This window comes from Phascolarctos cinereus, unplaced genomic scaffold (genome assembly GCF_003287225.1).
Source record: "Phascolarctos cinereus isolate Bilbo 61053 unplaced genomic scaffold, phaCin_HiC Scaffold_8;HRSCAF=390, whole genome shotgun sequence".
NCBI classification, from domain to species: Eukaryota; Metazoa; Chordata; class Mammalia; order Diprotodontia; family Phascolarctidae; genus Phascolarctos; species Phascolarctos cinereus.
Window position 1 is genome coordinate 419,780 of NW_027556291.1, and position 13,836 is coordinate 433,615.

The 13,836-nt window shown below is 56.4% G+C and overlaps 1 protein-coding gene across 1 annotated transcript in view; it reads left to right on the forward strand.

The window, feature by feature from the left end:
• The first annotated feature begins 5,040 nt into the window (after positions 1–5,040).
• IQSEC2 (IQ motif and Sec7 domain ArfGEF 2) overlaps positions 5,041–13,836 on the forward strand; it is a 37,876-nt gene continuing 29,080 nt past the window's right edge. The window contains 3 exon segments of the mRNA XM_078147859.1: positions 5,041–6,035; positions 6,038–6,288; positions 12,422–12,451. Of these exon segments, the coding sequence (XP_078003985.1) occupies positions 5,499–6,035; positions 6,038–6,288; positions 12,422–12,451 (818 nt within the window). The 5' untranslated portion in view covers positions 5,041–5,498.

Sequence of the window (13,836 nt, forward strand, 5' to 3'; positions counted from 1 at the left end):
TGCCGTTGGCTTTACTCCGACTGTTTGAAGACCTCCAGAGGTGCAGAGATACAAAGGGGCAGGAGAGGGAATAAGCATCTATATATTATATAGCACCTACTCTATGCCAGGCACTGTGCTAAAACACTTTTACAAATATTGCCTCCCTTGACCCTCACAACAACCATTACTATTATTATCCTTATCTTAGAGTGGAGGAAACTGAGGCAGGCAGAGGGTAAGTGACTTGCCTGAGGTCACATAGTGTCTAAGGCTGGACTTGAACTGGGGTCTCCTGGCCCCAGGCCTAGCGCTGGTGCTGGAGCAGGAAGGAAATGTAATTGAAGAGCTGATCATTTGGGAAGAGGTACATTCCTCCAACACGTTGGATGGACTTGACTTCAGCGTCTACACTTTGAGAGGTGCTAGAGACCTGAAGAAAACCAGGAGACAGACTCTGGCGTCCAAGAGCTCCCATTCACTGACATGTGCCCATCCAGGGAGACAATCTATTATGCATCTCTTCTGCACCTGCCACACGGGGAGACCACCCACTACGTGGGAAGCTGCACCTCAGCTGAGTCCTGAAGAACGCTAATGGTTGAGCATGGGCAAGGGAGACGCAAAGATGTGAACAGTCAATAGGCCAGGCTGCATAGGTCATGAAGTTCACAAAGGCAGAGGGTTTTACATGCCAAGGGGAAGAGCTTGTATTGGGCCCTAGAGACACCAGAGTCACTTGAAGCTTCTGGAACAAGGAAATGGCCTTGGGAAGATGATTTTGCAGGCTGTGTGGGGACTGAATTGCAGAGTATAGAGACTGGAATGGGGGAACCAGATGAGAAATTATAAAAGTTTGGACTGGGCCTTGTGAGTGGAGAGAGGTTAGAAATGGAGTGGATTAAATGGAGAGGAGGAGGAGGAGCTGTACAGGGATGACTGTGGTTACAAATCCAGGTAGAAATAATGAGGTTTGGTGGGAAAAGATCACGAATTCTGTTTTGGACTTAGGTTGGAGCTGTCCGGCAGGAAGTTGGTGATGTAGAACCTGGAGCTCAAGAGGAAAATGAGGACTGCTACACACACACATACACATTAGAGTTGGCCCAGGCTGCAGAGAGGTCCTGGAGGATGGGGATGATGGTTGATAAGACTGACCAACATTTCTGTAGTGCTTCACATACATTATCTTCCTTGATACACCCCACAGTAACTGTAGGAGGTAGATATTATTGCTATAGATGAAGAAACTGAGTCTGAAAGAGGGTTACAGCTGAGAAAAGGCTATCAGGTTTAGCTATTAAGAAATCATTCATAACCTTGGAGAGATCAGTTTCAGTTGAGTGACGAGGTCGGAATTAGCCAGATTGTGAGGGGTTGAGAAGCAAGTGGGAGGTGAGAAAGTGGAGGCACCACGTGTAGACAGCTTTTTCTAGGAGTTTGGCTGAGAAAGGAGGAAACTGAAGTTGGGGTGGGGGGGTGGGGAAATGGGCTTAAGGGCACAAGTCGGGTGGTTGACCTTGGTGAGAAGAGTCCCATCACTTAGTAGAGACTGGAGCAAAAGAGGAGAGAGATAGGGAGTTGGAAGTACAGTCAGGCCCCAATTGATGTCAGCAGTGAATGCCATGAAGTGATCTATACTATTCAAAGTTGTGATTGTGTAAAATATGGTAATTGGTTCCAGCCCAATGGAAATATGCAGTGGAATTTGAATAAGGTGACCATGGGATTCGTCGTTTGCAGTGATTGGGACCTGGCTGTACAAAGTGGATGGGGAGGGGAATTCAGGCTTGTGTCCTAGGACCGGAGGGTGGGGGGATTTAAGCAGAGATGTCCATTACAGATCAAGGCCATGAAGAGAGGAGAGAGGCAAGAGGAGGGAGTGATGGAGGGACTGGAGGCTTCAGTGAGGAGGAACAAGGTTAGTAGCGATGAGGCAGAGAGAGAGATAGAATGGTAGAAAGTTGGGGGTTATGGGTAGAGAGAAGAGGACAAATGCAGGCAATGTGGACATTAGCATTAGAGAGATGGCAGAACTGAGGCTGAGAACAGAGGTGACCGGAAGGGTTGGGGGGGAGCCATCACCACAAATAAGGAAACCCATAGGAAAGAAAGAGAATGATAAAATATCGATGTGGTAACAACAGTTTTGCCACGTTGGGTCTAAGATACCACCTACATGCCACCCAAGAGATATCCCACAGGCAGCTGGTGATGTGGAATAGGGCCTCGGAGGGAGATGAGGACCCCATAGACAGGTGAGACTTCAACCCACGGGAGCTGACGTGCTACCAAGCAGAAGCGTGTTGAGAGAGGAGGGCCCGTGGGGGTATACCTCCAGTTAGGAGTCTGGCTATGGATGATGGTCAAGCAAAGGCAACTGAGGAGGACCACCAGGAAAGAGGTTCTCGTGCCTCTCTGTATTCACTGGGTCCATTTGCTAAGACAGAGGCATAAACAGATGCTGCCCACGATACTGAACTGACAAGCCAGGTTACAATGTAATTGGGAATTATTTAACAAAATAAAGAAATACAGTTGCACAGAGATAATGTTACTATGTGGTTTTCTAAGTCACTAGGCAGCCCCCAGGGATCCTTTGGTGCAGTTTAATGGGCCCCGGTTCCTGTAGAGTTCGACACTATGAGGTGCTGCCAGTAGAGGGAGATGGAGATGGGGGGGGGGTCCCCACCGCCAAAGAACTCCCATCTCCTGGAGGGAGAGTGGGGCAAATTGGGGCATGAGGGAGAGATCTGCAGGTGAAGGACTTGGGGAAGAAGGTCCGGGGGAGGGAAATGGGGCAGCTTGGCAGGAGCTGAGAGGAAGAGTCAGAGGCTGGGCCTGTAGCTCTCCTCTGGTCTGAGACTCACTAAAGGGAAAAAGTAGAGGACAGATCCTCCTTCTGGCCTTCCTCCTCTCCTGTAGATCCCTCTGTCTGCCCCTCAGGGTGTGAGGCCTTGTGCTCTGAGGACATGGCATGTCCCCATCTGAGGCTTCAGTGATCTCTGGGCTTGAGAGCCAGCCTGCTGCTCACTGCCCTAGGAGCTGTGTCTCTGGGTTTCTCACTGCTGGACTGCCCCCCTTCCCAGGGATTCCCAGGGAATCCTAATGTCGTCCCCATCTTTAAAGGAAGGGGTGAGAGGAGGGATGGAAGGTGGAGGAAAAAGTGGGGACCAGGGCTGGGAAGAAGCTCAAGGGTGCTGGGCTGTGTGGTGAGGGGAGGTGGAGGATGGGTCTGGCCTGGCTGTCTGAACAGACCAGGGAGGGCAAGCAGGGCATGGAGAACTTAGGGCCAGGGGAGCTGGACTGGGGGGTGGGGGGCTGGCTAGATTGGGCCGAAGCAGGAGGAGACAGGGAGGTGAAGAAGCTGTCCAGGAAGTTGGTGGAGGTGAGCAAGTATGTGGTCCATGGTGGGGGGGGATTGTCTTTCTTCATCTCTGCCTTCCACTCTCTTTCTTGCTCTGTGGTTTCAGGATAAGGTGGGAGTTTGAAAATCAGGCTCTTTGGTCTTTGGTGGAGGGACCCCAAGGCTAGGCTCAGGGCTTGGGGCAACAAAGACTTCCCCTCTCTTGGGATGCTCCCAGGCAGCCAGCTGTGTCAAGAGCTGGGCCAGAATGAGGAGCCTGCCTTTGCTGACAGGCAGTGGGTAACCCCACCCCCCTTGGAGGCCCTCAGGGTAGCTGGCTAATTAGCTGAGTTGGACCTTCAGATTAAACACAGCTCTCTCCCTCCCTCTGGAGGGACTGATACTTTACTCTCACAGCCAACTGTGCTGACTCCTCTGGGGAAACTGAGGCCCCTGCTCTGAAGCATCATAGCGTCCTTCCCCAAGAAACTCATCACAGGGAAATGTCATTATCCTGCAAGACTGAATGTGCCTGGGTGCCCATATCTCACCAGGCCCCTCTGCCTCTCTGACTGGCCCCTCGGAGGCCACGGGCTCCAGGGCCTCTTGCCACAGCTCCGCAGTGGTGGGACTTTGGGGATTTCCCCATCAGGCCCCAGACTGACTTACCTTCTCCCTGCCCTGCAGCTTTCTTTTCTATGTTGTCTCTCCCATAGATTGTAAGCCTCTTGAGGGCTGGGATTGTCTTTGTTTTTATTTGTATAACATGCACAGTGCCTGGCATGTAGGAGGTGCCAAGAAATGTTGACCAAGGTCCCTCGGCCAAAGGCTCTGAACTCCCGGGCCAGGCCTCCCATGGCGTACTCCATTGTGTCTCTCCACCCAGCACTTGGTAGTTTCGAAGGGCCTAGCTAGCGTTCGGTGTCCCATCTTGGAATAACTTGCCCGGGCTGAGTAAAGGCCGGGTCGGGGAGGGAGCCGCTTCCAGTGGGTGCTTTATTCCTGTTTTCAATCCAGTTGCCCCAGGCTGCAAACTCTGTCCGTCCCCCCCCCCCTCAGCCTGGGAGAGCGTGTGGGCCGCCGGGAAGCCTGGGAGAGCTTTGGCACCAGAGAAACCTGAGTCGAACTGGGCCTTGAGGAGGCCAAGGAATGGGAAACTAAGAGCTGATCCCAACTTCCCGAGGGTCGCCGGTACGACGGAGGAGGGTCTGGGCAGCCCTCCCAGCCAGCTCAACTTTTCCTTCCCTCCAGTCCTGTGGCCGAGTTGGGGAGGGATCCATGTTACTCAGTCTGAGGGGAAAGAGAGAAGAGGAGGAAGGAGGTAGAAAGGGAGAAGCAAGACCGACGAGGACGACGACGAGGACGAGGAGGAGGAGGAGGAGGAGGAGGAGGAGGAGGAGGAGGAGGAGGAGGAGGAGGAGGAGGAGCAAAGGATCGGGAAAGTAGGGGAGGAGGCGAGAGGGAAGGGGCAGAGCCAGCAGTGGGCGGGCCCTGGAAGCGCCGGCTATCTTTGCGAAGGGGGGAGCGTCGCCCCACCCGGCCAGGCCCCGGGGTGCTGCACCCTGCGTCCCGCACTCTGGGCAGGCCCGAGATGGGGAGGGAGGGATGGATGGATGGACGGAGGAGTGCGGAGAAGGAGGGAGAGGGGCGGAGCTAGCCGAGGGCAGCAGGAGAGGAGGGCCCAGGGGTGGGCTCAAAGGCGGGCGCTGGCCCGGCCAGGGCGGGCCCAGGGGCGGGCTCGGTCTGGGCACTGCGCAGTGACTCCGCAGCGGTGCCGGAGCCGGAGCCCGAACCCGAGCCGGGAGTCGGAGCCCAGGCCAGCTCCGCGGGGCCGATCGCTCGCTCAGTCCTCCTTCCTTCTTCCTCCCACTCCCCAGGTCCGTCTGTCGCCCCCCCCTTCCTCCTCCTCCTCCCCCTCCCCCAATCCTCTGCCCCCCCTCCCCTCCTGTCGACCCCCCTCCCCGGGCCTGCAGCCCCCGTGCGCGCCCGCGGCCCCCGGCGGTCCCCTCCCCCCGGGCCGGCACCAGCGGCACCAGCGCCGGGACCCGGGGGGGGAGGACACAGAGGAGGAGGAGGAGGACGACGACGACGACGAAGAGGAGGAGGAGGAAGCCGAGGCAGCTGCCTCTGGGGGCTGTGGCCCGAGGCCCCGGGCGCCCGCAGTGGGGCCCCCATGGACGAGTCGGGGGGCGGCGCGGGGGGGGCCGCCGGGGAGAGCCCCAGCCGCGCCGTGGAGTACCTGCTGGAGCTCAATAACATCATCGAAGGACAGCAGCAGCTGCTGGAGACGCAGCGGAGGCGCATCGAAGAGCTGGAGGGCCAAGTGGACCGGCTGAGCCGGGAGAACCGAGACCTGCGTGCCGGCGCCGCGGCCGCAGCCGGAGCGGGGCCCCTGCAGGCCCGGGAGAGCCCCTACCAGAACCTGCGAGACACCCAGCGCCTGCATCTGCGCCGCGAGCCTCGGCCGGGACACCCGCACCGGGCGCCGCCGCCGCCGCCCATCGCCGGCAAAGCGCCCTACGCGGCCCGGGGAGAGCCCCCGCACCACCGAGGGGAGCACCAGAGGGACGGGCCTTTCGGCGGCGGCGCCCCCCCTTGCCACCTGCACCACGAGCGCGCCGTCCGGGACTGCCCCGGCAGCCGCCACCGCCCCTGCGAGGAGCCCTCTCCGTACCCGGGAGGGGCGGGCGGGGGGGCCCGAGGGGAGCAGCCCCCCCGCCGCCGCCGCCGCCGCCGCAGCAGCAGCAGCAGCAGCCCCCCCAGGCGCCGCAGCAGCCCCCCCCGGCGCAGCCGCCGCAGCAGCCCCCCCAAGCGCAGCCGCAGCAGCCAAAAGCGCCGCAGCAGCCCCCGCAGCCGCCCCGGGGCCAGATGAGCCGGGGGGCCTCCAGGAGCTCCAGTCCGGGGGCGGGCGGGGGCCACAGCACCAGCGGAAGCACGAGCCCGGCCACTACGCTCCGGAGAAAGTAAGGCAGGCCAGCGCGGAGTTGGCTCTGGGGCGGGGTGTCAGTGGGCCCCCAGTGTGGGAGGGGGCGGGGGAGAGGTCTGTGCCTGCGCGTGTATGCGCACGTGGGAACTCTCCCCGAGCCGCCCCATCCAGCTCGGGACCTAGCTGCCATACAGGCATGCGTGGATGCGGGCGGGCGTTCGTGTGGCCCCCGACTGGGCAAGGCTGGGGGCGGGGGGGTCACCTGCTCCGTGTTCCCTGGCTCTCCCCTTGGACGGCTGGTCTTGGGTCTGCCCCCGGGGCTCTGCCCTTGAGCCAGCCCTGCTGGGGAAGTAGCCGATCTGTGCCCCTAGCCCGTTCAGATCCCGCCGAGTGATCTCTGGAGCCCAGCTCCTGCTTGCCAAATCCTTTTGGCCAGCGGAGGAGGCTTTTTAGCTTACTTTTGCTTGAGTCAGGAAACCTGCTGCTTACTACCTGCGTGCCTTTGGGCAAATTACTTTCCCATTCTGAGACTCAGTTTCCATTTCTGTAAAATGAAGGGATTGGACCACATGACCTCTGAAAGTCCCTTTCAGTTGTAAATCTAGGAGTCTTGACCCCAAGAGGGAGGCTGAATCCTCGACTCTGAGCCCCGTGGCCTTCTTCCTGTACCACCCCCTGGGAGCCCTGTGGGAGGGGCGGCTGGAGGATTGGGAGCCGGCCATCCCCACCCCCTCCTCTCTGGGGCTCCCTGAGAGCCCGAGTTTCCTTTCTCCTAAGAGATTAGGAGGCACCCTGGGCCGATTTGCCAGTTTTGTCCTTTGCTGGGTTTTTTTTGGGGGGGGAAGCCACTGCTATGGTGCCTCTAGGGCCTTCTCCATCTGGCCTGGCAGAAGGCAAAGGTAGTAATGTGTTTGGGGCCTCTCTTGACCCCGACTTCCTCCCTTCGGTCTGTGTGTCTCTAGTTGGATGGGTCTGTCTTTCTGAGACTGAGTAGAAGAAAGGTTATGGCAGCTGAGCTCACCTAGGTGCTTAGAGATCACTGCCCAAGACAAGTATGTATGTCTTGGTGGAAAAGCAGGGGATGTGTGGATGTGCTGATGGGAGGGAAGTGGCTTTCACCAGCGGGGGTGGGGGTGGCTTTTCTCCAGCTTCCCAGACAAGCTGGTGCCCTAGCTCCCTCAGCTCTGGCTGTTATCTGCCTCCGGGAAATCTACCTAGTTACCCACTCCTGCAGGTGGCAGCTCTGGGGCTTAGAGGCCAATAGGGTCCCCAGTTCTGTCAAGAAACAGGAAGGGAATGGTTCCCCTGTTCTCTGTACTGGTCAACCCCTAGCTTGAGGACTACCTCTGATACTTAGAGGAAGCCTCTTTTTTTTTCTTTTGCATTTTCTAGGTTTGATTAAAAATGCATGGTGATCTTGACTGCAGATTCATTTCCCAATAATTCTCCCCCCCCCCCAGTGCCCTCTCTTAGAAAAGGAAAACAAAAAGAGACCTGGTCTGACAGTGTGTAACAAACATTCCGGGGGGAGGCATGAGGCCTCTGAGGCTTTCTCTCTCCTTTCTTGTTGCGGATGCTGTCGACTATTGCATAGTCCTGTGCAATTCTGATGGGGGTTCCTGGGTGTGTCAATCGTAGTCAGATGATGTGATCTCTCAGAATTCCTCATGTCATTGTTTCTTGTGGCACAGCCACATGCTACACTTTTGTTTGGCCATTCCCCAGTGACCACAAATATTTGGGTACGTAGAAGGCCTTTCTTTCTGGCTTTGGCCTCCTTGGGATAAATGCCTACCGGTGAGATTACTAGGATAAAAGGCGAGAACAGCTTAGTCACTTTTCCAGGGCTACGGGTTCAGAAACCAGCTCTTCAGAAGCTGCAGAGTGATAGGGGAACCCTTTGCCAGAGAAGAGAGGGAAAGTGAGTGGCAGAGCAGAAAAGGCCCTCCCTGTCTGGGGAGGCAGGCAGGCATTCCCTTTGGGACCTCAAGCAAGCCTCAACGTCATCTTCTGTGTAAGGCCTCTAAAAACCCTGTGATCCTCAGATTTGGAGCTTGGGTTAAGCACTTCCTTCAAATACCTGGACACCTAGATCACCTAGGGAAAAGGGAGGTGTAGTTATCCTACCACGAGCTGGTCCTGTTGACCTGTCTCTGAGGAACAGGCTCAGAATTAGGGGGAGGGATTGTTTGGGTGATGAGTCTGCTGCACACAAAATGTCTCAAGGAAACATCACAAAGAAGCTTCTGTTCCCCTCTGGAGTGTTGAGCTAAGGGCTATTGGACAGAGTCACTAGGGAGCCTGTAACATAGGTGCTTAATAAATGTTTATTGAGCAACTGATGGACAGACCAGTCTGTCGGCTGAGTGGCGAGACCAGCATTTAAGTAAGCCCAAGACCTTGGATGCCAGCTTTAGCATGCTGGATGCCCATTGGAAGTGTTTGAGCAAAAGCACTCGGGGAGGTGCAAGTTCTGGCATGGAGGAAGAGGATGAGAAGGGCAGAGAAAGCAGAAGTGACCTTGGCTTAGTCCCTTTCCCTCTTTGCTCCTTTATTTCCTCATCTGTAAAATGGCTGGCTGGCTGGGGGGGAGGAGTTAGGCCAGGCTCTGCTATAGGTGGGGGCCTGGGATAAGCCTCAATCAACAGTGGGGGGAATGGGACCACATGCCCTTCATCTTGCTCAGCTGCAGTGACAGGCTCATGGCAATTTGAGAAGGACCTTGGAGGTTACTGCAGCCACCCTCCCACCAGGTATAAGGGACATAGATTTAGAAGCAGAGGAATCTTGGAAGAAACTGAAGCCTGGAAATTCCACTGGAATGCCACTGTTCTCCCCATAGGTCACTCCCCCTCTCCATGGAGCCCTTAAGTGGCCAGGGGGGCGAGTGGTCCTTGAATCTCTGGGGCATTGAGCAGGGACATGGGGAGGGGGCTAAGCTGACATGTTCACCTGCTCTTTCTTCTTCCAGTACATATATGTCCTTGACAGGAGATGTAGTCATGTGGCATTTGCCGGGAAAAGCTAGAAGCTGCTTAGATGGGGAACGAGGGGCCCCAGTGGTTCCTGGGAACCTAAGCCAAGATTAACTCCATTTAGGGCTGTTTTAGGCTGAGACACCCAGGACATTGCAGTTAGGAGAGACCTTCAGGATCCTCTTCAGTGGACCCCCGTCAAGGGATTTAGCATTAAAGAGCCTCAGCAAATATTTCATCACTTCGACCCCTTCATTTGACAGATGGTGAAGCCGGAGCCCCAAGAGGGGGAATGCCATTGTGGAGGTGGCCAGGCAAGTGGGGCTTAGAGAACGTGACCTTGTTGCACTTCTCCTTCTTTCCTGGCTGCCCTCAGGGGAGTAAGTGGGAGCTGGGTCCCTTCCCCCCTGTCAGGCCACTTCACGTGGTAGCCCACTGCTGGGCCTCCCAGGTGCACGTGGGCAGCTTGCAGGCCTGCTGCACTATTCCTGTTACATAATTTTCCTCAGCGGCAGGCAAGTCTGTTCCCTCCGGAAAGGAAGCCAAGGAAAGGAAGCTGGTGTGCAGGCGGCAAGTCGGGAGGTTTCCAGGAAGGAGGCGGTTTGCGCCTCAGTGGGGGCCAGGGAGAGATATGGGGAGGAGCTGGCCATGGACCAAGTGTGCAGAGACAGAACTCAGAGCCTTCCACGTGTCTCAGGACCCTGAAAATGCTAAATTAGGTGGGGCTGGCAGCCAGCTGAGGAGATGTGCCTGGCTTCCCAGCTCGGGGTGGGGACCCTCCTGCCAAGGGAAAGCTTCTGGACTCCCAGGAGAGATACAGCCTGGGCTCCGGACTCCCTGCTGCCCCCTAGTGGTGACATCGTGGGAAAGTCACCTACCATGTTGACACATGGGTGGCTCAATGCTTGGCTTCCCTGCTGCTGGGATGGCTGAGCCCAGTTCTGAGCAATAGTTGGGCTAAAGCAGCGAGAGGGCGCCACAGTGCACAGAGCACTGGGCTTGGAGGCAGGAAGACCTGAGTTCAAATTCGACTTCAGACACTTCCTAGCTGTGTAACCCTGGGAAAGTCTCTTCCCTTCTGCCTGCCTCAGTTTTCTTAACTTTAAAATGGGGATGATAATAGCACCTATCTCCCAGGGGTGTTGTGAAGACCAGATGAGATGATAGTGTTTGGAAAGCACTTAGCACAGTGCCTGGTACATGGCAAATGTTATCTAAGTACTTCTTCCCTTCCCTTCCCCCACAGACAATCAAGTGTCTGCACTAAGATGGTGAGCTCCCAGGAAGAGGGATGGTGGTGCCACTGCCTAAGGAGGGTGAAAATGGGGGCAGCTAGGTGATGCAGTGGCTAGAGCACTGGCCCTGGAGTCAGGAGGACCTGAGTTCAAATCCAACCTCAGACCAGACACTTGACACTTCCTAGCTGTATGACTCTGGGCAAGTCACTTAACCCCAATCGCCTCACCCAAAAAATAAATAAATAAATCAAAGGAGGGAAAAAGTACAAAGTGAGTGGTCACAGGCCTTGTAGCCAGTCTCCAAAGCAAACCCCAATTGAAGCTAGTTAAGCAGCCAGGACCTCTTCACGGGCACCAGAGGGTACTGGAGCCAGGGAGGGTTGGGACTCAGATTCATAGAGGTGAGACACTTGGGTACATGGCGATATCCCCAATGATGATGAAGGGCCCTGGAGACCACAGGCCTGGATAGGTCAAGGGACTCATCCCAGTTTATACAAGTTCAGATCAAAAGGGGAATGGAGAGCCCACTTTCCCTCCTCCTCCCCTCCATTTCTCTTCCCATTAGGCCTAAGGATTCCTCTCTGTGCTCAGTCTGCAGTGGGGGAGGGCCCATATTATCACACTTTCCCCCCCAACCCCCAGGCCAGTGGTCCTTGGGCTGGCTCTGGCCAGAGCTGTGCTTTGCTAAGCCAGAGCCCCACTGCTTTCCCAGTTTGCAGATCTGGGCTCCAGTGAGACCTGGTCTCTGCCTTGATCATGGGGGGGCGGGGGCGGCAGGCTTCCTCTCAGAAGGGGAGCAGGAGAGAAGAATTCAATGCATGTGGGCCATGGGGTGAAGGGAGGTGGAAGTGAGGATGGTTTCCTGCTTGAAGGATGGACCAGGGAGGATGAGAAGGAGACGCATATCTATGGTGCCTTGGGACTAGGGCTGGGAAATGGGCTCTCTTGCTGAGTCTGGCCTGCTGGGGGTGGGTCTTGCTGTGGGTCTCCCAGTCAGGCCAAACCCAAGTCCGAGGCTCCTGTCCAATGGTCAGCCTTCCTGCTTAATAGTTGGTGTCTTTCTTCATCTTCTTCCTCTACCTATCATTGACTCTGCAAGTATTGGGTTGGGGGCAGCTGCTGTGTACCCCTTTGACAGCCCTCCCTGGTCTTCTCCTCCTTCCCCTTCCCAGTCCCTGGGACTCAGTTCCCCTTGGGCTTCTCCCTCTGGGCTGCTTCTGGGAAGAGAAAGGTTCTAGTGAATTCTAGTGAATTCCCAGAGCCTGAGCCTGTCCTGTGTGCTGTCAGGCTTCCCTCGGTAGTGTTGCGGTCAGGTGGGCAGGGCCATGGTGCCTCGTGCTCTAAGGACCCTTCTTTCTCCGACGTTAGTGTATCTGAGGTCCTTTTCCCTTCCCAGGCCTCCATTTCCTCCCCTGGGGAATGAGAGAGTTCGGATCTGTGGTCTCAGCTTTTTTTCTTGCCCTGACATTAGGGGTTTTTTCAAATCCATTTTTTCTTGGTATCTCTTATTTTCGCTTCACCTACATTTTCCAACATAGCCTTCCCCGCCTATCAGAGAGCCATCCCTTATTTGCCTCTCTCTTTATCAGCAGGACAAACCGTTTCATTGTGAGGTTTGCTGCCTTGGACTGTTTGGGGTTCAGTTTTTCCATCCCCAGAATGGATCTGTGAAAGTCCCTTCTAGCTCAGGACAGTAGTGATCTTTGAGAAGAGAGAGAGATCGACAGAACAGAAGGACAGTCAGAGGGATAGAACCATAAAGTGTGGGCATCTGGCTTCATTGGCAGGATATTCAGCCTGATAGGGCCAAAATCTGGCTCCCTGTGGATATGCTGACTGAGGCAGGTCTGGGCTCCCAGGGAGAGAGGGCCAGGTCTCTACAGTCCCAGTATAATCCTAATTCCTTGTCTACTTTTTTCCCTCCTTTCCCTGCCTCTCCAAATCCCTTTTGCAGGTCCGATGGGGAGAACTCCCGAACAGTCAGGTCAGTCCCTGTTTCCTTTTGGATGGGAGGGAGAGTATGGGAAGGGGCGGAAGGGGAGGCATGGCTAGCTACCGCATCTGGAAGGAGCAGCGTGAGCTCTGCATTTGGAGGGGAAAAACATCTGTCTGGTGCCGGGGAGGGACAGAGTGTGGTCTGACATCTGGGAGGGACAGAAAGGGATCCGGCGCCAGGGGAGACAGGGCGGGGTGAGGGTGAGACCTGGCACCAGGGGAGACAGGGTGAGGCCTGGCCCCTCGGCCTCCTTCCTGCCTGACTCAGGGCTCCAGCTCTTCCTGACCTTGGACAAGTGTCTACCCCACTGTGGGCCTTGAGTTCCCCCAGCTATAAAGTGAGAGGGTAGGAAGCTAGACTCAAGTGGGCCTTCAGGAGTGGTTTTGGCCAAGGTCACACTGTGAGAAGCCAGGCTGAGGGTGCTGGTACCAGTGAGTGGAGGTTGCTAAGGGGATGCGGGAGGAAGGGAATGTGAGTGTGGTGGGCTGGGGGGTATACATATTGACACTTGTTTGCAGAGTTCCCTTGGCAACAGAAATGTGGTGTCAAGAGAAACCACAGCTACTAGGGGCTGAGAAAGGAAGGGACTCTGTTATGCCTTGGGGGGCTGTCCCCACCAGGCTTTTTTCCCTTCCCTGGCCCACTCCCTCCTCTCTGGAGAATCCTCAGGGGAAGGGAATGGTCCCAGCCCCTTTCCCAATGACAGTTTGGAAAAGGGGAGAACCAGGGAACAGAAGAAAGAGCCCTAAGGACGGCTCACAAGCCTTCAGATCCCCGGCCTCGGAAGCTCAGGGCCTCGGCTGTCTGGGTCAGGAGCCTCGGGGTTCTAGTCTCCCAGGCTGCTTTTTGGTACAGATTGGCCCTAAGCCTGGGGGAAGAGGAGGTATATCTCATTCCCAGCGCCCCCCTCCTCACCCAAGGCCTCTTCCAGCTCTGACCTTCTCCACTGCTCTGGAGAGGGGTGAAGGCACAGCCAACAGTTTCACAGCCCCCTTCTTCCTCTCTCTGAATGTTCTCTCACATACCCTTACATTGACTGGCTTCTCCCTTGGGTGCTGGACCTTGGGGTGGGGCTATGTGTGTCCCTGGCACAAGGGGCTGGCTGGGTGACCCCAGGGTGGGGGGAGGGCAGAGGGGAGGGAGGTCAGGCAGTTACCAAAATAAGCTCTGAGGCCCGCCTGCGTTTCCCCCTCTCTTCCCCACCCATCCCTGGCGTCTCTGACGGCTGTAATTAGTAGCTCTGGCGATGAGTCAACCATACAGCTGGAGAGAGAGAGAGACAGAGAGAGAGAGAGAGATACCCAGAATAGCCCTGGCCCTGCTGGAGTCCCAGCCAGAGTGAGAGCCTCCCAAGTGGGGGCCAGGTGCCTGTG